This window comes from Takifugu rubripes, chromosome 18, assembly GCF_901000725.2.
Source record: "Takifugu rubripes chromosome 18, fTakRub1.2, whole genome shotgun sequence".
Classification (NCBI taxonomy): Eukaryota; Metazoa; Chordata; class Actinopteri; order Tetraodontiformes; family Tetraodontidae; genus Takifugu; species Takifugu rubripes.
In genome coordinates, this window is record NC_042302.1 from 4,345,955 (window position 1) to 4,367,169 (window position 21,215).

General features: G+C 51.5%; 2 protein-coding genes across 16 annotated transcripts in view; one reads left to right on the top strand and one right to left on the bottom strand.

Annotated features, from left to right (window-relative positions):
• The window catches only part of ppfia2 (PTPRF interacting protein alpha 2), a 52,014-nt gene extending 46,616 nt beyond the window's left edge, over window positions 1-5,398 (top strand). For 5 of the 12 annotated variants that reach the window (XM_029825629.1, XM_029825630.1, XM_029825635.1 and 2 more), the window contains 11 exons: window positions 324-524; window positions 1,646-1,708; window positions 2,125-2,157; window positions 2,232-2,407; window positions 2,477-2,574; window positions 2,654-2,829; window positions 3,048-3,116; window positions 3,199-3,355; window positions 3,467-3,523; window positions 4,293-4,378; window positions 5,092-5,398. In XM_029825629.1, the coding sequence (XP_029681489.1) occupies window positions 324-524; window positions 1,646-1,708; window positions 2,125-2,157; window positions 2,232-2,407; window positions 2,477-2,574; window positions 2,654-2,829; window positions 3,048-3,116; window positions 3,199-3,355; window positions 3,467-3,523; window positions 4,293-4,351 (1,089 nt within the window). In that variant the 3' untranslated portion in view covers window positions 4,352-4,378; window positions 5,092-5,398. The remainder of the gene's footprint in view (window positions 1-323; window positions 525-1,645; window positions 1,709-2,124; window positions 2,158-2,231; window positions 2,408-2,476; window positions 2,575-2,653; window positions 2,830-3,047; window positions 3,117-3,198; window positions 3,356-3,466; window positions 3,524-4,292; window positions 4,379-5,091) is intronic. The other 7 variants (XM_029825632.1, XM_029825633.1, XM_003972715.3 and 4 more) reach the window with 4 other exon arrangements.
• On the bottom strand, window positions 53-18,764 carry acss3 (acyl-CoA synthetase short chain family member 3). Of its 4 annotated transcripts, none has more exons than XM_029825641.1 (17): window positions 18,431-18,764; window positions 17,697-17,841; window positions 17,432-17,620; window positions 17,230-17,364; window positions 16,843-16,983; window positions 16,456-16,536; window positions 16,276-16,371; window positions 15,317-15,468; window positions 13,807-13,910; window positions 8,198-8,293; window positions 7,964-8,027; window positions 7,294-7,375; window positions 6,945-7,067; window positions 6,701-6,800; window positions 6,466-6,638; window positions 6,306-6,402; window positions 53-544 (listed from the first exon to the last, which is right to left on the bottom strand). In XM_029825641.1, exons 1-16 carry the CDS (start codon window positions 18,745-18,747, stop codon window positions 6,319-6,321), a joined length of 2,082 nt encoding a protein of 693 aa, XP_029681501.1. In that variant the 5' UTR covers window positions 18,748-18,764; the 3' UTR covers window positions 53-544; window positions 6,306-6,318. The 4 variants fall into 4 exon arrangements, with proteins under 4 accessions (XP_029681501.1, XP_029681502.1, XP_029681500.1 ...); XM_029825642.1 differs by having other exon boundaries at window positions 53-628; XM_029825640.1 differs by lacking the exon at window positions 53-544 and having other exon boundaries at window positions 6,278-6,402.
• Window positions 18,765-21,215: the final 2,451 nt, after the last annotated feature.

Below are 21,215 nucleotides of genomic sequence, written 5' to 3' on the forward strand. Positions count from 1 at the left end.
AACTGAAATGAGTCATTTTATACCGCAAACAAGAATGAAAAAAGAAAAAAAAACCTTTTAATAATCACTTTAATTACAGTATTAAAAATCAGCTTCTGAAGGATTGTTTATAAATTTGACACGTTTGGTTTGAGAATGAAGTACAGAGAAAAAGACACTATGTGGAGCATTACTGCCCCCTGTTGTACAGGAGGTGAACTACAGACATTTAACTATAATCCCTACACAAATGTCAAATTAATCATTACATTGTACAAAGTGAGTAAAAATGTAAAAGATGGTGATTTTTGACCTGATTAGTATAAACCGTTGTGTCTCTGTAGCTGTGGTTAGGAATGCCAGCGTGGTACGTGGCAGCGTGCCGTGCCAACGTGAAGAGCGGAGCCATCATGTCTGCCCTTTCGGACACAGAGATCCAGAGGGAGATCGGCATCAGTAACCCTTTGCACCGGCTCAAGCTTCGCCTCGCCATCCAGGAAATGGTCTCGCTCACCAGCCCCTCAGCCCCGCCCACCTCCAGAACCGTGAGTTGGAGATGTTTCAGCTGTACAGTCATGGTTAGGAGCTGAATAAGGGAACTCTAAAGCCTTGGTCTCCTTCAGTATTCTGCTAGCTTAGTTCTAAAAAGCTGTTACCCAAAAGTAACACAAAAAAATCATTTTATTCAGGTAATTAATTTGGTCAACATTAATGCGATTACAGGCTTCTAGCTTTGTTTTTACGTTGTATTATTATTCAATTAGAATAATTAATTTTCATATTAAAATATCAACAAGTTTAGCACAAAAACTGTAAATGGATTAGTGAGAATTGTAGGTTATGATATGCTAAGCTAAAAGGCTAGCAGCTGCCTTGGAGACACAAATGTTCTTTCAAAAGGAGTAGTTAAATAATCAAAATCAAAATAATGTTAAAATACGGCAAATATGCTAACTTTGTCTATTTTTGCATGTAGTTGTATGGAGTGTTTTTTTTTTCCTTTTTAATGATGTAATCTGCATCTTCAGAGCTACGTTAGCATGTGTGCGTGAGGCTAAGTGCTACCAGAAACTCGCATTACACGCAACCGAATGTTACTATAAAAACAAATGCAACAAGATTTTAATGTTTGAGTTTGAATGTCCGTTTTCACACTGGTAGCCTTCACAGCTCCCAGTTGCCTGGACAATGAGACTGGTCCTGACTGGGGGGGGGGGGGGTCTCACCAATCACTAAAACTTCAAATGCTCTTTTTATTTTAATGGAAGTGGTGATTCTATATTTCTCTAGTGACCAGTTAAACCAGTAAACATTGTCCATAAAAGGGTGCTGCTGTTGTGAGCTGACCTTTAGCTGCAGAGGATTGTGGGTGTTTTTGTGTCCCTGCATGAGTGTTCCCTCATCTGTGTACGTCCTTTTAGCCACGACTGCTCCGTTTTCCACCGTCTTGTGTGTGTGTGGGTTTTTTTTTGTCGTGTGCGTATGCCCTTTGACCCCTGCCGGGGGCTCAGAGGGCCAGTTGATGATCTGACTGTGATGCTATAACACTATTGGCTTACAGTGGTGCTGCTCTTCTTCTTTAACACTGCTTGCCCCTCCCACTGGACCTGTACTACCAACCCTGCTGCTGCTGCTCTGTCTCTTGGGCTCCGCACCCTCTCCGTAGCCGTCAGGCAACGTTTGGGTGACCCACGAGGAGATGGAGACCATGGCAGCCCCGTCCAAAACGGTCAGTCACCTCGTCCTCTCCCGCCGTCCCTCCTTTGTTCTGTCGATCACGAGTGACAGTAAAAGCGTGTCTGAGGTATTGAGCGACGGGCACGTGACCTGCGCACGGCTGGGCAGTTCAAACTACCTCTGCTTTACACAAAGGAAAGGAATTTCACGTATAGAAGCCATAGAATATCTTTATTGTATTTACCATGAAGCCACTGCTAACAGCTACTAGCATACTAGCATCAACAAGGAGGCGAGCATTTAATGTGCTGACTACGTTAAATGTACGGAATAAACGACACTCTGCGTCGTGTGAGCCCGGCTTAACGTGACAGGTTAGCGCTACAATGCTATGCGCTCAAGCTAACACGGAGTAACAATATCAAGCCGGTCCGATCGGTTTACTCATCTTCTTTGTGCCCCGTTCAGAAATCCCAGTCTGAAGAGGGCAGCTGGGCTCAGGTAAGAGACGCCCCGTTGTCCTTCGCTGAAGGTCGTCTCGCTACGAAAAACCTTTAACCCCGCCTCCTCCTCAGACTCTGGCCTACGGCGACATGAACCACGAGTGGATCGGGAACGAATGGCTGCCCAGTCTCGGACTACCTCAGTACCGCAGCTACTTCATGGAGTGCCTGGTGGACGCACGCATGCTGGACCACCTCACCAAGAAGGACCTGAGGGTGCACCTCAAAATGGTGGACAGCTTCCACAGGTACCGAACGTCCCATTTTGGGTTGGCGAGAAATCCCGCGTGATTATTTTGCTTCTCTCCGGGCGTCAGAACCAGTTTACAGTACGGAATCATGTGTCTGAAGAAGCTCAACTACGACAGGAAGGAGCTGGAGCGCCGCAGAGAGCACAGCCAGCACGAGATCAGAGGTGAGCAGCGCTAACGGAGCAAAATCAGACGGGTTTACCTCAGCTAAGAGGGGTGGGGGGGCGTCCTCTGGACCTGCAGATGTGCTGGTGTGGAGCAACGAGCGGGTCATCCGGTGGGTCCAGAGCGTAGGCCTGAGGGACTACGCCAACATCCTCCTGGAGAGCGGCGTGCACGGCGCTCTGGTCGCCCTGGATGACAACTTCGACTACAGCAGTCTGGGGCTGCTCCTCCAGATCCCCACGCAAAACACTCAGGTAACCCTAGCAACGGCCCGGGACCATTTTTAGTACTAAACCGGCCTCGTTTTGGCACCGGTGTCACCAGCCGCTCTCTAAAGCTGGTAGATCTGCCGGCTGCCTCTTGTATCACCACCGTAATCTGATGAAACGGGCGCTAAAAAAAGCCGCCGCTGTTGCTAAAAATAGTCGTCCTTATGGGAGTCGCAGCGTGTCGGGTGTGTTGTGGTCCGCAGGCACGTCAGATTCTGGAGCGGGAGTACAATAACCTGCTGGCCCTGGGCACCGACAGGAGGCTGGACGAGGTGAGCACAGTGGGGGGGTCGCGGCGTGCTAACGCTGCCGCCGCTAACGGCCGCTAACGCTGCCCGTCTTTGTATCCGCCAGTGCGATGACAAAGACTTCAGAGGTCCGTCCTGGCGGCGGCAGTTCCCCCCCCGAGACATTCACGGTATAAGTATGATGCCCGGCTCGGCGGAGACGCTCCCCGCCGGATTCCGTCTCACCACGACGTCCGGACACTCCCGAAGGCTGCCCCCCGAAGGTAAGAGCCCGTCCCCGCGTGGCATCGCCCGTGAGAAACGGCGCCGTTGCACCTGTGGATTTAAAAACACGCCCCCCCTGTTTCTCGTTCTCTCTGGCGGCTGCTGTGCAGTCCTGTATGAGGCCCTGGACGACAGTCCTGACGACATGTATTTGGACTGGTTTCAAGGTCAGCCACGCCCCCACCCCGAAGGCCCCGGGCTTGTTGGCCCCTAAGTGTCCCCGCTCTTCACGTGGTCTCTGCCAACCGCTGTCCCGTATCTCTCCTCCTCCGCTGGTCGTCCAACTCCAAGGGTGGTGTTTTGCAGAGCTGCAAAATGGTTGTTTATTTGTCGCCCCGGAGGTTTTAAACGCACCACAAAAGCTGAGGGGCCAAGTTATGGGTTAGGAGCCATGCTTGCTGGCGGGACCCTTGCAGTGGTAACCAGGGGCAACGCAAAGGTGGCCCCAACCAGGAGGATTACGTAGGGGGGAAGTACATCCTGGATGAACTGAGCTGTGTCCGTCATTCCTCGTCCCTCTGGTGTTGAGGACACTGGCTGCAGCCGGCCCTCGCTGAAGGACGCTTCCCTCTTGAAATTTATGTCCAACGATCAACTAAACGCTGCAAAAATGTTTAAAAAGGCCAAACTGTCCCGGGCGCCAGCCTGATTTTTAAAGCTGACATCAGGAAACGGTCCTTCAGCGACGCAGCATGTATCACGATACATGACGGCCGCTCGGCCAGCGTCCCTTCCTGTCCACGCCAACATTCCGCCATCTTTACGCTGCGTGTTCCCTGTCCTGTGACGTCAACGATGAACTGTTGATCCACTCAAAAGCTAGAACCCTCCTTTGAGTGCATAACTCTGCCCATGAAGTCACTCTGCCAAGGACGGGGAGGTTTTTATCCTTTGAAATAAGCGGCCCTAAAGTCGTCTCTCTGGCTCCCCCTACAGTCGGACCCTCCGCGGTGCAGCGGCTGGACAGCTCCTCGGTGAGAACCTATTCCTGCTGAGGAGGAGAGGGACCTAAACTGTATGCTGTATGTAACGACCAGGCCTCTGGCCTCGCCAAACACACCTTTACTTCTCTGACTCTTAACAAAAGAAGCGATTCTCCACCTTCCTATAAAGACGGGTGCCGTCCAGGGCCATCTGCTAACCTCCTTTTCCTCTAGATCAACTGCAGCCATTTGCCTAATCCACTCAGAATTTAACAACTATGTAGTGGGAGGATTTCCTCACGCCTGGTTTTGAATTAGACTCTCATTTAAATGGGTAGTTGAGTTCATAAACACAGCCCAGGGGGGCAGTAACGGCCTTCAGAATGTAATTAACGCTGCATTTCCAGCCGCCCAAGACGAATAATAACGCAGAAAGCGCTGCGATGGCAGGAGCAATGCAAGTGTAAACAAAATGAGCGCTAAAGGGGGAAATAAAAGCAGGAAGAGGGTCCGATGCAGAGGGGGGAGAGTTTAAAGTTACGACTTCACGAGGACGATTTTCCTCTGTAATTTGGGCGTCGTAGCCGGCAGGTTGTTGCTCGTGCTTTCATCAGCGCGCCGCTGAGCCCCCCCCCCCACACACACAGCTACAGACCCAGGCGGAATTCTGCTAGCTAACCAGTCGGGAGATCACAGCTAAAAGGTTTCAATCTGCACCGTTTGGACTTGAAGCTTTAGCTTTCTGACCGGCGAAATAGTTGCTGGTTATTACCAGGACCACAGAACGTTCCTGAAACGCTCTCTTTCCACAGCTGCAGTTCTGAATGGAGACTAGCCGGGGGTCCGCCGGCGGCGCCCGCCTGCCGAGGGACCGTCCTGATGACACTCACTGCCAAAAAGACCCCTGAATCATCCGCCACAGCGGGCACCAGGCACCGGTGCTAAACTGTCCTGCAGGCCTCCCCGTCGCCCCCATTTCTACCTTTTACATGTACAGTAACTGGTCGGAGCATAACGTACTGTGTGTTTCTGCTACAGGAGACGTGTAGGTTATCTGTACATAAATATGCCATTTTTTTTAATGTATACACACATCAATGTATAAAAAGATATTTAAAGTTTGTGCAAAAAAAAGCCCCCCCTCCCCCCACCCATTTAGCAGACCATAGATTGATATATGCTGCTCTTCATATTCCACCTTAGCCTCATCCCTCTCCGTCATTTTGTACGTACGGTTTTATTTTTTCATCGCGCTGATGACGAAGCCCGCCCCCTGCTGGTGGGCGACAGCAGCGCGCCCCATCGTGTCCTTTCTGGAGGGACGTGGCGGGGGGGGGGGACTGAAAATGAGACGCCGTTGCACAAAGATGTCTCCCAACAGGAGGACGTGACTCTGTTGTGTTTTATCCGGCCGTGCGCCAGAGCAGAAGTAGGAACTGAGTCCCGTTAGCTCTTCCGTGTGCGTAGAGTGTATATGACCATGTTGAAGTGAGGTGACTTTAAAAATACGTGTTGCTTGGTGTGGTTTTTACATTGTTTATCTGTTGACTCTCGTCTGGGCCCTGGTGTGCGGCCCGCCCCCCCGTCCCCTGTCTCTGTCTCGCCAGACGGGCGCCGCGAGCATTTATTTTTACATCTTCGATTTGCACGAACAACCGTTCAATTTATCTTTTTTTTTTTTTTTTTAAGTTATTATTGTACTTCGGTCGAAGTTAAGTGGTGAGCAAGCAACTTTTCATTGTCAATAAAATATGTGAAGTTTTAGTCTTTATTTCTAATCAACCCAGTCTTTGCACAAGGCCCCGCCCACTTACAAGACCCCGCCCACTCCAGCAACGTTTGGCATCTCAAGATTAGTGAAGGGTGTGACCAAGGGAGGGGGGGGGAACAGGCCACGCCCCCAAACATCAGCACTACAATCAGCTAGCTGTTAGCACATCTAGATCAAAATTAGCTGTGCGTTTTGGATGAGTTAACAGTCGTTTGGTCCAGATGAGCAAAAAAAACAAACAAAAAAAGATCAAACCTCAGACTCGTCTTCATCGTCCTTGAGATCTGAGCGCTCTTCCCACCTCGTGCTCAATCTCGGCGAAGACGTCGGGATCCTCGATGGTGGGAGAGATCTGACCAGACGTTAGCGTCAGCGCTTTCCTCTAAACATGCGGGGCGATTGGAGACGCTCGTACCTTGTAGGGTTTCCCGTTGACCAGGTCGCCGAGAGCGGAGCGGGGGATCTTGCCGGAGCGCGTCTTGGGCAACGCCCGGACGAAAAGCACCTTCCTGAGAGCGGCCACGGGTCCGACCGTGTCCCTCACCAGCTTCACGATCTCGCCGGAGATCTCGGAGCTCCTCCGCACGCCTACGACGGCAGCAGGTGGTGAAACGCGGCTCAACGGCAGCCGTCGCCGACGCACGTCTCACCGTTTTTCAGGACGCAGAGAGCCAGCGGGACGACTCCCTTCAGCTTGTCCTCCAGGCCGACCACGGCGCAGTCCACGACGGCGGCGTGCTGCAACACGGACTAGAGGACGCAGACGTTTACCGTCATTCACAACACGTAAAAATCCTCCCGTCGAAAACTATCTGTTCAAATCAGGTGCGTTAGATATTACAATGTATAAAATTAGCTTTGAGGGTAAATTAGGATTAGCAGCAGTAACTTTACCTCCTCTAGAGCGCCAGACGATAGCCTGTGGCCTGCAACGTTGATGACATCATCAGAGCGAGACATGATGTAAAGGAAGCCTTCCTCATCCATAAACCCAGCATCCATGGTGTCATAGTAACCCTGGTGGAATGAATCAATTCTGGTATAAACGGTCCAACTGAGGTTGCCATGCCAACTATGAGCCGCTCCAAACTGAAGAGGCTCTGCGCTGCGACAGGTGGCCGCTAGAGGGCAGCGTTTAACCATATACTGAACTGCAGGCGCCACGTTTACGACAAATTACATTTAATAAAAGTTTTCTAGACACACAGGTGAAAATGATTCAGGCACTTTGAGCAAATCTGACCGGAAACTTGCTGAAGTAGATCTTCTTGAAGAGATCGTGATTCTGCCACAGAGACAGAGCTGAACCAGGAGGTAGAGGAAGTCTGGAGGAGGAGTAGGTATACATCAGTGGGGATCTAGAAGATGAACTAAAACTACCGAGGCAATAACATTTCGTTAAATTATAGTCAAGACAGGCCACAAAGATGACATATGTAGAGTGTTGGTATATTAACATTTAGAGATGTACGGCCACATCCATGCAACTGGATAGCTCAGTGGTTAATGCCACTGACTTTGGTGCTGAAGGTTATTGGTTCGAATCCAGGTGAGCCCTTAGGCAAGGCTCCTTATGCATAGATACAGACATACATGTGGCGAGGCACATATATAAATTATAGTCAAGACAGGCCACAAAGCGTAATCTCTACTTTCAAGATTACGCTTAAAACCTTCCTCTTTGAAAAAGCTTATTGTTGCTAATTCTGTAGTTCCAGTTACTATCATAGACAGACAAATTATACTTAGGGGGTCGTCTAATCATTAGGTCACATCTTAGTTATGCTGTTATAGGCCAAGGCTGCCGGGGTCCAGAAACATGATCACCTGACAGGCCTCTGTCACCCCACTGGGTCATGGTTTCTCCCCTCTCCTCCTGTTTACGTGACAGCGGGAGGATGGGGGGGGCTTACCTCGCCACAATATTTCCCAGGACTCCCGGCTTCAGCTCCTGCATGTCATCATCGATCACCGTGACTACGGAGGAGAGAGAAACTTTGTATTCAGACTTGAGCAGCTGCTGCCGTTTAAAAGTGTTTTATTTCTCTGGTTTAAGGTGTGGAAATTTTTTAAAACTAAATAAATATAGCATTAGCATTAGCTAGTTGAAACCGGAATATATCAGAAAGAAGAGCCGAGCTTCCCACCGTTGTAACCTGGAACAGGTTTCCCAGCCTGGCCAGCGGGGGGCGCCAGTGAGTTCCCGAGGCCGATGCAGGAGGCTGTGATGGGGGATCCAGTTTCTAGTGACACCAAGGACACAAAGAACCGACCCACTGAGTCAGTGTTGGGATCGGTGCGGCTCCACAGGCCAGATGAGATAAGAAATGACACAAGAGATCAGCATCTGCTGCAGAACCAGTTCAGAGCCTTTTGTTCTCTCTTATCTCTCGCTGCCGCTCTGGCACCATTTTGTTGCTTTATTAAAGGACCTGGAGTTGTGGAGGTGCCCGACCTTCAGCTGACCTTCAGCTGCCTGCGTCTGGGTCAAAGTGCATCGGGTCGATATGAAGAATCTTGTAAAAGTCCCACATTTAAATGACAGGGAATAAAGCGGCTGCAGCTTCAGCGGGGGGGGGGGGAAGAGGGGGAGGGAGGGGGGGGGGGGGCTGAGATTAAGATATCAGATGAAGAAGAGGAGGAGACGTGTGGAGCTGAAGCCATTAATCTGAGGCGGCCCAGGTGCAGAGACGTGACTGTGTTCCAGAGGATGAAAGACCCCCTTCAACCTGCCTCTGGTGGAGCCACCGGACTGGGTCCACCCTCATCCACCTACACCTCCAGGGCTGTATGCTGACCTCTGACCCCGCTGACCCGCTCCACTCCTACACCAGCACTGTCATAATAAATGTGTCTATGATCTCCTCTCTCCTCTCCCCCTCTCCCCTCCCCTCTCCTCTTCCCTCCTCTATTCTCCCCTCCTCTCCTCTCCTCTATTCTCCCCTCCTCCCCTCCCCTCTCCCCTCCCCTCCTCTCCTCTCCTCTACCCTCTCCTCTATTCTCCCCTCCTCCCCTCCCCTCCCCTCCCCTCTCCTCTATTCTCCCCTCCCCTCCTCTCCTCTCCTCTACCCTCTCCTCTCCTCTATTCTCCCCTCCTCCCCTCCCCTCCCCTCTCCTCTTCCCTCCTCTATTCTCCCCTCCTCTCCTCTCCTCTTCCCTGTAACAGACGCTATAAATAAAGATTGGTTGATTGACTAAATGTTGGAACGTTCAAAAGCGGCTCATTAGCGCCCCCCCCCCCCCCCCAGCAACAACAATGTGACTTTAGAAGAGCTAAACTGTGTGTTGGTGTTGAAACTTGTCTCTTTACGCAGTGTAGCTTTAGCATTTCTGATTGTAATATACCTCGTCGGTGACCAAGCCTGGAAACTACAAGTTGGGATTTCCAAGTTCACATCCAGAAACGATCAAAAACGTGTCAACTCGTGCAATTATTGGGTTTAAGGGTCAGTTTGAGGAGATATTTAGCTCCAAAAGTTCAATTTCTCTCCGGCGGTGGAACGTGACTGATGAAATCATGTTCGTTCCGATCGGGATTAACATCAATCCGTCAATAAAGATCAAAGCAAAGGTCTTCCTGCAGATGAAAGGATCAAACACCTCCATGGCGACGATCAGATAGAGATATCTCGCCTTCTTTAGTCTCCCAGTTCTCCCCCCTCCACCCCCCCTCCCTGGAGCACCCCTCCTCCTTCTGGAGCGTGCTGAATGGGGGAGGAAGGGGGGCCAACAAACGGGACCAGTGACTGAGTGGTACCGACCCGGCAGCCTCCCTCATTACTGGAAGATTCGGGAACGTTGACGGTGGCGCTACAACCTGTCAGGCTGTTTCAACAACTCGTTTCTCTTCTTGTCGCTAACGCTAACGCACCTGTTTACCAACGGAATCACGGAGCAGCCGCCAGGCCGTCCTTCCTGTGTTCTCCGGTGCTCCGGGATGTCGCGGTGATAACGGTTGCCAGGGTAACACAGCCAAGGTCACTCGGCAGGGTTGACCGGGAGGATAAAACCGGAGCAGCTAGGATAAACCAGCCTGCACACGTTCCTCACTACGCCAAACAAACTTAACAACTCGTAGGAAAAGAATCCGCTCGGAATCCCATAAATTCCACACATTCTCGTCTCTAAAGTAATTTGAAAACAACGGAAAAAAGTCCTTGAGTGATTCAGGAGTGCCGAAGCGTCCGAACCCGGAATGTTCTCGTCAATTCTGTATATTTTCCCATCTTTGGGTCCGGATAGACCAGCAGTTAAAACCATCATTTACAGCCTGCTCAGAAGCAGGAGCATAAAAGGAAAATATCAAGAACAAAGACATGAAAGCAAGCTTCCCAAAAGATCCACTTGTGTTCCATCTTCCCGTTTACAATCCCAGATTATTACCCACAATCCACCATCATCTTCCTCAGACAGCCCGACTCGTTTGCCCAGATCTGACTGGTACCGGTTCACCTGCTAACTAAAGCCCCCCGTTTCTTCAAAAACCCGATGCCTTGGAGTGAATTCCAGAAGAATTCCCGGGGTTGAGGAGGAAATGATGACAGCAGCCCGCCAGTAAACAAGACGCGGATGCAAATGTGGCGGATCGCTCGGCAGAGATTCAATTACAGATGACGGAGTTAGCGACAGACAAAAGTCCGTCGCATCTCCCGAAGGTAGCGGCCGTGTTCTCCGTGGATGATATTCAATTTAACGTAGAATTTTCCGATTTATTTCTCCGTGAAGCTGCAGGACGGGATTCAATACAGAGGGGTGAAGGCGGATTAGAGATTGTTGTTATCGCAGCTAGCAAAACATTAAAGTTAGCAATCAGATTTAGGTTCAAATCCAGTGGGAACCACTCGCTCGTCCTGGTAAAGCCAAACCAACCGGCTGGTTAAATAACGTTTAGGATTTTAGCTTACATACATTTTTAAGTGCGGATGTTATTACAACAAAGGCTACAGCTAGCTTAGCTACTTAGCCCAACCGTCTTAGTGCGTGTGTAGCCTCAAACATTAAACTAGCATCAGCTAATCAGGAGCATTTCTTGAGACAGCCTGGCCCTCCTCTGACTACAGAAGAACGTAAACAGCGCCACATTTTTACTGCTGGCGTTTCTACGCCTTCTTCAAATGATCAAAAAGATCAAAGACGGAAAAGACGACATCTGAGAGACTGAAAACAAGTTACTGAAAACAAGAACGCAGTTATTTGTTTAGATTTCTTCCTGAAGTCCAGATATTAACGAGTTAGCCTGCACGGTGGCGTCTGCACGCTGCTCAGATCGACGACGTCTTTGATCTTCTTTGATGAGACGGGGGTCAGAAAAACACCTCAACACAGAGGGAGACACAAACACACTCCGCCTCTCCTCCACGTCCGTCCTCCATCGCTCACGCACACTTCGTGCCAGCTGGAAACACGTTTGTTGCCAGGCAACACCGGTGACATCAGTCGTCCTCAAGTAGGACCGGAGTCCTAAAATAGCGCTCAGATCATCATCAGAAGGTGAGTTTCTCACACGGGCGCGAAAGGCGACAGACGAGGCAGATGGTCCTGGGAGGCGCTAACGAGCGACGTCAGGCGCCGCCAAAAGGATCAAGCACCGACATCAAACACACGCCGATGTCATGACTGCAGGAAGGGGCGGAGCAATGAGGACAGCCGCTGCAGACGGCGAAGGGCGCTAACAATTCCGAGCCCCACACAGAACGCCGATCTCGCCATCCGAAAGCTAATCGATATGCTAAACCCGTCGGATTATTTGGATTCTCGCCGGTGAGTTTTTGAGCTAAAGCTCCAGAGATGAACTATGCGTAAAATTTGTGTGCAGGTGACAAACGTGCGCAGCTGTTTGTCTTGGCGCCGCGCACGCCGCGGGGAATCCAGGCCCAACGGTGGCATCGCGTCAGACGTTTAGTCACTTTTTGCACCTTGCAGCGACTCCGTGTTGGAGCACGACGCCCACCGCCGGCTCCTCCCACCTCTGCCCTCCGCGCTTGTTTACTCGCCATTGATTCCCTCTTTTGGGGGCTGAATGTTTCACTCCAGAATTCCAAGGATGCAACCGCGAAAAGATTTATGAGCCACGGCCCCGCGATCGATTCCTCTCATGGTTGTACAAAGAACTCTGCCCGGACGAGCGGCGTCATCAATATTTATGGATGCAAATGAAACCCGATGAGGCGGCGTGACAGGACTGAGGAACCTCGAGGTAACAAAGTTGCCTCGTTCCAAATGCGTCAACGAGGTCTGACTGCTTATTGATCAGTGGGGCGTCTCCGCGATAGTTTGGAGCCACCTGGTGGTGGGCAACGGTAACGCACGTCGCGGTCAACAGGGCACAACCGAAAGATGGACGTTCCCTGTCCCATTAGCTCGTTTTTACTGGTGATTCTCTGAATGGCTGTCCATTTCATTTTTAGAGGTTGAGAACTGGATGCTGCCGCCACGCCGCTAAAGCTAAACGCCTCTTTTATCATCGCCGTATGAGAAGAATATCACAGTAATTCCTAATCTAGTCACTTTGTCAGAGTTAGTTTCATTAACAGTTTCTTCTCACATCATCGATCCTCAACTTGGAGAAAATAAATCGCTGCAACGCGACATTAGCCTGTCGATGCTAATAAGTATATAAATTGTGGAGCATGAAACGACCTACAGCAGCTAACATGACAAAGTTAAAGTTGCTAAACAAAGTTGCTCTTCTCTCTTGAGATGAGGGGTGAGTGGGAGAAAAATAAATAAATAACAGGAGCACATTTGGATTTCAGCTGCTGCCTCCAGCTATCGAGTTTAGCGGTGGGTGGAAAATCCGCCGGGATTTACGGGGCGGCGACACCGGCTCCTCTCCAAACTCAATAAATTACCTGCTTTGGCCGCGACTCAACCAGACGCGAGACGGGCAGAATAAAATGTTTTCTCGCAAATGTGCTGCAGAGCCGGGGGCAGAGGGAGACCCTTCCCATGCTAGTCCTGCGGGTACAACCGTGCCGCCGCGGGCTAAAGGACTGGACCACTTAGCATTGACGAGGTATATTATCGAAGGACCTGTCAATCAATGTTATCGGTCAATAATCTGCACTGAAAACAACTGATAGAAATCAAGTAGCCACGTTAACCCTCTGTTAGCCCACTGTTAGCCATTAGCTAATGTGTGCTAATCTACGTCTGGAACGCCAAGAGTGCTACTTTTTTGGTCAGCGGTTTTGGGGAAAAAAAAAAAAAAAGGTCGTGACCTCTACAAAAAAAAACGGCAAAAATGAATCAAAGTTTGAGCTCAGCCCGAGACATCGTCCGTGTTCATTAACTCCAACGATCTTTGCGTCCACGGTGATTAACGACTAATTACAATAATGGGTTTTGAGCAGGAGATGGACTTTTTTGTATTTTTTTGGCGTCCCCCCTCCCAGTTACTCTCTTTATCTCATTTACTCGGCATTTCGTACAGAGCAAATTCAATTACCCTGAATATTAGCGGGCTCCATAAAGGCTAACATCAATCACGGCCTGCGAATTAATGCGACCACCTGAAGATGATGTCGTTATATTACGATTATGGTAACGGCGTTAAAGCTGCGAATGATGACGCGGCACAGACGCTTTAATCCTCAGGTCGACCAGAGAGACATGAGCACCATGACGCTCGACGCCGGCTCGCCGCTCACGCCGCCGTCGGAGGCGATACAGCGAAAAACTGATCCATCGTCTCGCGCTGATGAAAATCAAGACATCAAAGGAGCCAATTAATCTTCAAAGAAGGGCGATATCTCACCCGTCTGCCACCAGTGATCCAGGACAGGAACCCCAAAACTGGCCTTGGCCCACTCCAGCGTCTCCACGTCGCAGCGCTCGCCGGCTACGAACAAATACCGAAGCCTGTCGGGACACGAAAAGCAACGAAAAGCAGTCATCAACTCCCTGTTGATAACGAAAGCAGTTCAAAGCAGTTTTAAACTCAAACGTGTGTCCCGTAGACTCGCTTGTGCACGTGCTGCTAACTCGGCTACTAGCATGATAGCGGGGCGGGGGTGTGCAGGAGTCAGTGCGGCTCCCGTTATTACATTTTTACACGCACCGAAAAAGTGAGGCGCATCAATCTCGCCCGCGTTCAACCAGCCGAAACAGGAACAAAATTAATTTACCGCCACATTTTCTCCTCCCGAAGGAAATACGTCAGCGTTTCCTGTCGAGCTCTGAAACGTTGCCTCGGGTTATTTCTTTGATCTTGATTTGATTTCCCACCCAACAGTAGCGAACATCGGAAACGTTGCCGTTTTGTTTACGCTAAATAGCGATCAAGCTAACATTTCTTAAGGATTCTTTGAGATGTATAAGTTGATGTAAAGTAAGCGTAAAAAACACCCCTTTGAAGCCAAAAACAGTGTAATATCATCTATGTGTCTCAGCTTCTGTTAGCCAGTTAGCTTTCCCTGTTGCTAACAAAGGCAGAAATTAAAGTGAGCGTGATTTAAATACCTTAATCAAAGGGATTGCATCTTTAAATCACAATTAGCTGAAGGCTAATAGTTTCAGATAATTCCAAACCATAACAAACACGTATCTGCTAGCTTTTATCGGTCTTTCATGCTACGGCGCCTTTTGAAGGTGCTAATTTCACCATCACCGGCTCTGAATCGTCCTTTAAAGTCAGACCTTTTGCTCTGAAGCGATCTTCAATAAATCAGCCTGAAGACGACGTTCCGGCTATAACAATAAATCTGCTGCCTCCCGCTGCCTGCTGATAACGCTCACAGATTTCTGCTCTGAAGGCAAAAACGCTCTAATCTTTCGTCGTCCTCCGAGGGGAGAAGCGGCTTTCACCGCAAGGACGAGCCAACGGGAACGAGCTTAAACCGTCTCGGAGGACAAATATGGGGGGGGTTTCCTGGGGGCAAAGGTCAGTCAGACTCTGGCGAGCTTCATGACTGGTTTTGGAGACAATTTCAGGCAGCTAAACTGGGAAGTTCTGAACCGACACAAGAATGTCAAGTTTCCCCTGATGGGACTGGACTCTGTGTGGGCGGAGCTTCACATATGCACATCAGGCTGGACTCTGTGTGGGCGGAGCTTCACATATCCACATCAGGCTGGACTCTGTGTGGGCGGAGCTTCACATATGCACATCAGGCTGGACTCTGTGTGGGCGGAGCTTCACATATCCACATCAGGCTGGACTCTGTGTGGGCGGAGCTTCACATATCCACATCAGGCTGGACTCTGTGTGGGCGGAGCTTCACATATCCACATCAGGCTGGACTCTGTGTGGGCGGAGCTTCATTTACCTGGACAGGGGGTACTTTTTCCCAATGGCAGCGTGGGGGTCCTGCTGGCGGATGGCTCGGATGGCCGTCGGGGCCGTGAACATGGAGGCGGCGCCGTACTCCGACAGGACCCGGAAGAACGCCCCCGCGTCCGGGGTCCCCACAGGTTTGCCCTGCGAACATAACAAGCAGCAGCCGGTCACGTGGATGCTAATGTTCACGCTAACGCTTTTGAAGAGCTCCACATATCGCACAAAGCTGATACTCTAAGTGACACCGATGAAAATTCCAGATACCAAACGCGTATCTGCTGTTGCACTGTGGGAGAAACGCTTGTCCCGGGGGGGGGGGGGGGGGGGGGGGGGAGACAAACCTGAAGGAGGAGAAATAACTGCAGCAGTAAACAGCAGCAGCGCGCCCCCGCCTGTGGTTAAATATTTGCCAGCGTGCAGATCAAAGGTAAAAGGTTTATCTGAGCTCTGCTGCGGTCACACAGGTGAGAGAAAGCTGCGAAAACCGTCAGCGCGGCGCACGTTAGCCTGAGCCGCGCAGTAGGGGGTCGTCTCTTTGATCTCAATAAAGGAGGGAAAAAAAACATAGAGCTTGTTCAGCTTTTAACGTTTATATTTACGGCCCTTTGGTTTCATGATAAGCTTCATTTCACGGGCAATTAAGCCGCATTCAAACACGGACGCAGCCATTAATCCTGCAGGTGGACGGCCGGCTTTGAAGGCTAGCTAAGATGCTAAATGAGCACACCTGCACTCGTGTTCAGCTCGACGCATCCTATTTATTTTAAGAAGACCATTTAAGCTCTGAACTCCACGCAGGCGTTTAGCGCTACAAAGCTAACAGATGCTACAGGACAGGAGCTAACGGCAGCAGGTTGTGGCGTTCTGGCCGATTCAGCGAGCTTCTCTTTAGCCAAACACTCAGCGGTCGATGGAACCAGTTAAACCAGCAGCTTCAGCGGGACGAACCTCGTAGAGAATTGTGCTGTTGCCGTGGAGCAGAGGAGCGTAGCAGATGTAGGAGTGACCCACGACCCAGCCCAGGTCGGACGCCGCCCACCAAACCTGCAACAAGAAACGCGTCAACGGGGTTGTCCTGTGGGCGGGCCGGGCCGGTGGCCCCGGGAGAGCGTGGCGGCAACGACTCACATCTCCTGGACTGAGTCCATAAACGTTGGACATTGTCCAGTGCAGCGTCACCGCGTAGCCCCCAGTGTCCCGCACGATGCCCTGGAGGACAAAAACAAGACATGCGTCAGTCGGGCTGGTGTGCTAAGCTAACTGGTTGGTTTTCTCTTGATTCCCCGGCATCAAAGAGCAGATCAAAGCGCAGATCAGGTCTTTGCTTTAAATTTCTCTGACCTCGGGATCTCCAGGGGGAACTACCAGCTGGTAATTGAATTACATCTGACGGCAGGTCGTTACCGCCCGACTTGCTCTTATTTTCCCGTCACGGCTGTTTAGATCAGCTCGAACACGCCGGTCGAGGACGCTAAAGTAAACCCTATTTACGAGAGCGCGCGCCGCCGCCGGTACCTTCGGTGTCCCCGTGGTCCCGGACGTGTAGAGGACGTAGAGCGGGTGGTTGGAGGGGACGGAAACGCAGTCGTGGGGCCGGGCCGTGGCCATCTCCTCCTCCCAGTCCAGACCCAGCGCCGGATCCATGGAAACCTTCTCCTGAAACACAAACGGGTGAGAGCCGAGCTTCCTGACGCACCTGAACGCACCCTAAACACGTCTACATTCTTCTGAGGACACAAATGGAGCAACCAGCCTTTGTTTCAATCCATTTCTGACCTTGATGTGAGAAGATAAGGTCATATCACTTTATATTGGCTCTTCAGAAGAACCCAAAGGTTCCGCTAGCGTGGGAGGGCCAAAGAGAACAAAGGAGAGATCAAAGGGAGTGCCGGGGGCTCCTACCATGTTGGGCCTGTTGTAGATGAGGACCCTGTTGGGTCTGTGGGAGCTCAGCTCCAGGGCCTTCTCCACCAGAGGGATGTACTCCACGCGGCGGCCCGGCTCGATGCCAAACGAGGCCGTGATGATCATCTTGGGCTGAGGAGCGGGCGTTTGGGTCAGGCGGCGTCAGGGAAGCGCAACGGGAATGTTTTCTTTTTCTGACCTTGGCGTGATCGATGCGGACGGAGAGCTCCCTGGAAGCGAAGCCTCCGAATATGAGGCTGTGGGGGGCGCCGATCCGAGCGCAGGCCAGCATGGCCATCATGGCCTGGGGCACCATGGGCATGTAGATGACCACCAGGTCTCCTCTCTGCACGCCGTTCTTCGCCAGGACCCCCGCCAACCTGGACACCTGCAAAAGAATTCCCACTGTGGTCACGTTTAACGTCCACATCAAAGAGTGGGATCAAAGAGATAAAAGCTCTCACCTGGTCCTGGAGTTCCCTGAAAGTGATGAGGGCTTTGGCTCCGCCCACCGGGCTGTCGTAAATGATAGCCGGCTGGTCTCCGCGGCCGCTCTCCACGTGTCGGTCCACGGCGTTGTAGCACATGTTCAGCTCCCCCCCGACGAACCTGAGAGTCGGGAAAACCACATCACAGCTATGACTGACCCCATCGAACCTTTTCAGATTAAGAAAACACATTCGGCTCCGGGACGTTTCGCTTTTGATGTTTGACTGGAAGGGTTAAAGGTCATTTTAACAAACGTCGAATTAAAAAAAAAAATAGGATAGCATTTATATAGGAGTGTTTTCATGCTGCTGTGCTCGTCCAGGAGTGTTTTCATGCTGCTGTGCTCGTCCAGGAGTATTTTCATGCTGCTCTGATCGTCCAGGAGTGTTTTCATGCTGCTCTGATCATCTAAGAGTGTTTTCATGCTGCTGTGCTCGTCCAGGCGTCACCAGCGCGGCTGAATCACGTTTCAGTGTGTTGTTGCGTAACTTCCTTTAAAGCTTAAGTTCAACGCGCGGGCTCCTCGGGGCCACTCGCACTTGCAGGTTGTTGTTTTAATGCAACTGTTGCGTTTTAAAAACAGAATAAAAGGTTTGGTGGTGCGCAACCCGATGACGTCACTAAGCTCGCAAGCTTTCTCCAAGTTCCTTAACCCGCAACGCTTCCCAAACGCGCACGACCCCGCTGCTCTGTCCCCCTGGAAACCCACCAGTTGGGGAAGACGGGATCCTCCACGTGCACGGTCTTGCTCCAGGGTTGGAACCACTTCAGGTGGCTCCCCGCCTCCCCCCAGAACCTCTCCGGGTCCTCTCTGGCCGCGGCGGCGGCTCGGCCGTACGCGGACTCGGACGCGTGGGTTCCGGAGCTCTGCGGGGCGACGCACTTCCGGGCGGACGCGCGTCCTTTCTCGGGCGTTAGAAGCGTCCAGAGTCTGGAGCTGCGGGCGCAGGAGGACACACGCACGGCGAGCATTGCTGCAGAACCTCCGGGGGAGGATTGTGGCTGCAGCCGAGGAAACCGCCTCATCAAACCCAGAGCCACGTCATCCACGCACGACGGAGCTCAGCCCGCCCAGAAACTGCCGAACTTGGAGATAAAACATGTTTTTGTTTTTTTTCCACAGGGGAAATATGAGGAAGCGAAAGAAAACAACCAGATATGAGTTAAAAGTCAGTCGATCGTGTCCATGTTGCAGGTTGTAAATGCAAATGTTTCCAAAACATCCATATTCATATGGAAATCTTAATCTTTAGCATCGATCCGGGTGCTTTTATTAAATGAAGCGACCCGACGTGACCTCTCACCCTGCTCCACGTGACAACTGCCTTGAAACGCTCTCCTGGAAATGCCCGCGCAGTCCTGGAGATCCTGGAAATATCAAGGCAGCTTTGGACAGCCTTCATGGTCTGGATGGTAAACCCCGCCGAGGGGCCCCTCTGCCGTCTTCCAGGTCCCACTCTGAGCCGCCATAAGGTCTCATGATCGGGGCCATAACAGGCGAGCGGGCTGGCGGAGCTCCAGGCCCTGGTAATAACCGCTGCGAGGGCCAATCAGGCTCCCACTAAAGGGCCCATTCCATCTCTTTGATTCCACGGGTGTGAACATTTGGAGGCAGAAATCACTCGGCCGCCATCAGAGGCCAATTAGTGGAGTTTATTTGGGAAAGATTAGGCTGCGGGCTGTGTTCTGCTGCCTGCAGAGCGCCGGAATATGGCCTCAATAAAGCGCAGACGCTCCGCTAATGAGCTCCTTCACAGTTAGTTAAAATAAGCGCAGCGTTCGCCGTTTACACACGCTTCAAATCACAGCAAAAAGCGTTCTCCATCCTCCTCCTTATTTGTGCAGAGGAAATTTAAAGCCTTCAGCAGTCTGTCGGTGGTTAGAATGAAACACAAACTTTACATGCTAGCAGGAGGCTAGGTCAGGCCGGTTTATATAAGGCTAGCTTAGCTTCAAGGCCGTCAAATGCAAGTAATTGATCAAAAAATAGCCTAAAATGACTTAAAATTACGGCTTTGCATCTTTTTCTTCACCACTAATGAGACGATGGTGGGGGGTTGTGGCGCCACCCAGCGGCGGGGGCTGGGAACAGCAGGATGGCACCCGTGCGAGGCCTAAAGGTGCCAGATTTCAGTTTCGTCCTTAAACTCTTCCATTATTTTATCGACATGTTGGCTAAATCACGTTGACCAAGGACGATCCCGCCTCTGGACTCATCAGAGGGGGGGGGGGGGGGGGGGGGGATTATCCTAATCTGGTTCAGGATGCAAAATCTCACCAGCGACCTTCTGATGATCACGAATCAGCCCCCGCGGGACCATGGACCCTCATCTATGTTAAAGAACCTGGCACCGGCTAACAGGTTCTGGTCTGCAGGGCCACGCTGGGGCCTCTGGGGGGGGGGGGGGGGGGTTCAAAAAGCCTCCTCTAATCCAGTTTTTATTTTATTAAAAAAAAGATGTTTGTGTCCCCTCACATGGACGGACGCCTGTAATCTCCGCGTGGCCTCTTTTCCATCTAAGCCCACAGCACCAGCGCACATCTGCCTGCAGCTGGGGGGGGGGGGGCACATCTGGGTCGGCAGCTGCGGCCATTAAATGGAAGGAAAATTGAATCTATAACGTGGACGGAGGCTTAAAAATGATCCTCGGGGTGAAGCTGCAGAGGCGAGGGTGAAGGGTGATGCCCCCCCCATCGCCCCAGTGAATGCTGGGATAGATCCCCCCCCCCCCCCCCCTTTGGTTTTATTCACTTTTGTTAATCTAAGAAATGAAAATGTTGTGGACACATTTGGATTTTTCTCTCCAATTTGAATGCGCACATGTGCACGTAAAGCAGGTGGAAACACCTCTGATGCTGCAGCCTCTCCCCTCCCTCCCTCTCTCTCCTCCCTCTCTCTCCTCTATCTCTCTCCCTCCCTCCCTCTCTCCTCTATCTCTCTCTCCTCTATCTCTCCCCCTCCCTCCCTCTCTCCTCCCTCCCTCTCTCTCCTCTATCTCTTTCCCCCTCCCTCCCTCTCTCCTCTATCTCTCTCTGCCTCCCTCTCTCCTCCCTCCCTCTCTCTCCTCTATCTCTCTCCCTCCCTCCCTCTCTCCTCTATCTCTCTCTCCTCTATCTCTCCCCCTCCCTCCCTCTCTCCTCCCTCCCTCTCTCTCCTCTCTCTCTCCCCCTCCCTCCCTCCCTCTCTCCTCCCTCCCTCTCTCTCCTCTATCTCTCTCCCCCTCCCTCCCTCTCTCCTCTATCTCTCTCTGCTCCCTCCCTCCCTCTCTCCTCTATCTCTCCCTCCCTCTCTCCTCTATCTCTCTCCCCCTCCCTCCCTCCCTCTCTCCTCTATCTCTCTCTCCCTCCCTCCCCCCTCTCTCCTCTATCTCTCTCCGCCCCCCTCCCTCCCCCTCTCCCTCCTCTATCTCTCTCCCCCTCCCTCCCTCTCTCCTCCCCCCCTCTCTCTCCTCCCTCCCTCCCTCCCTCCCTCCTCTATCTCTCTCTCCCTCCAG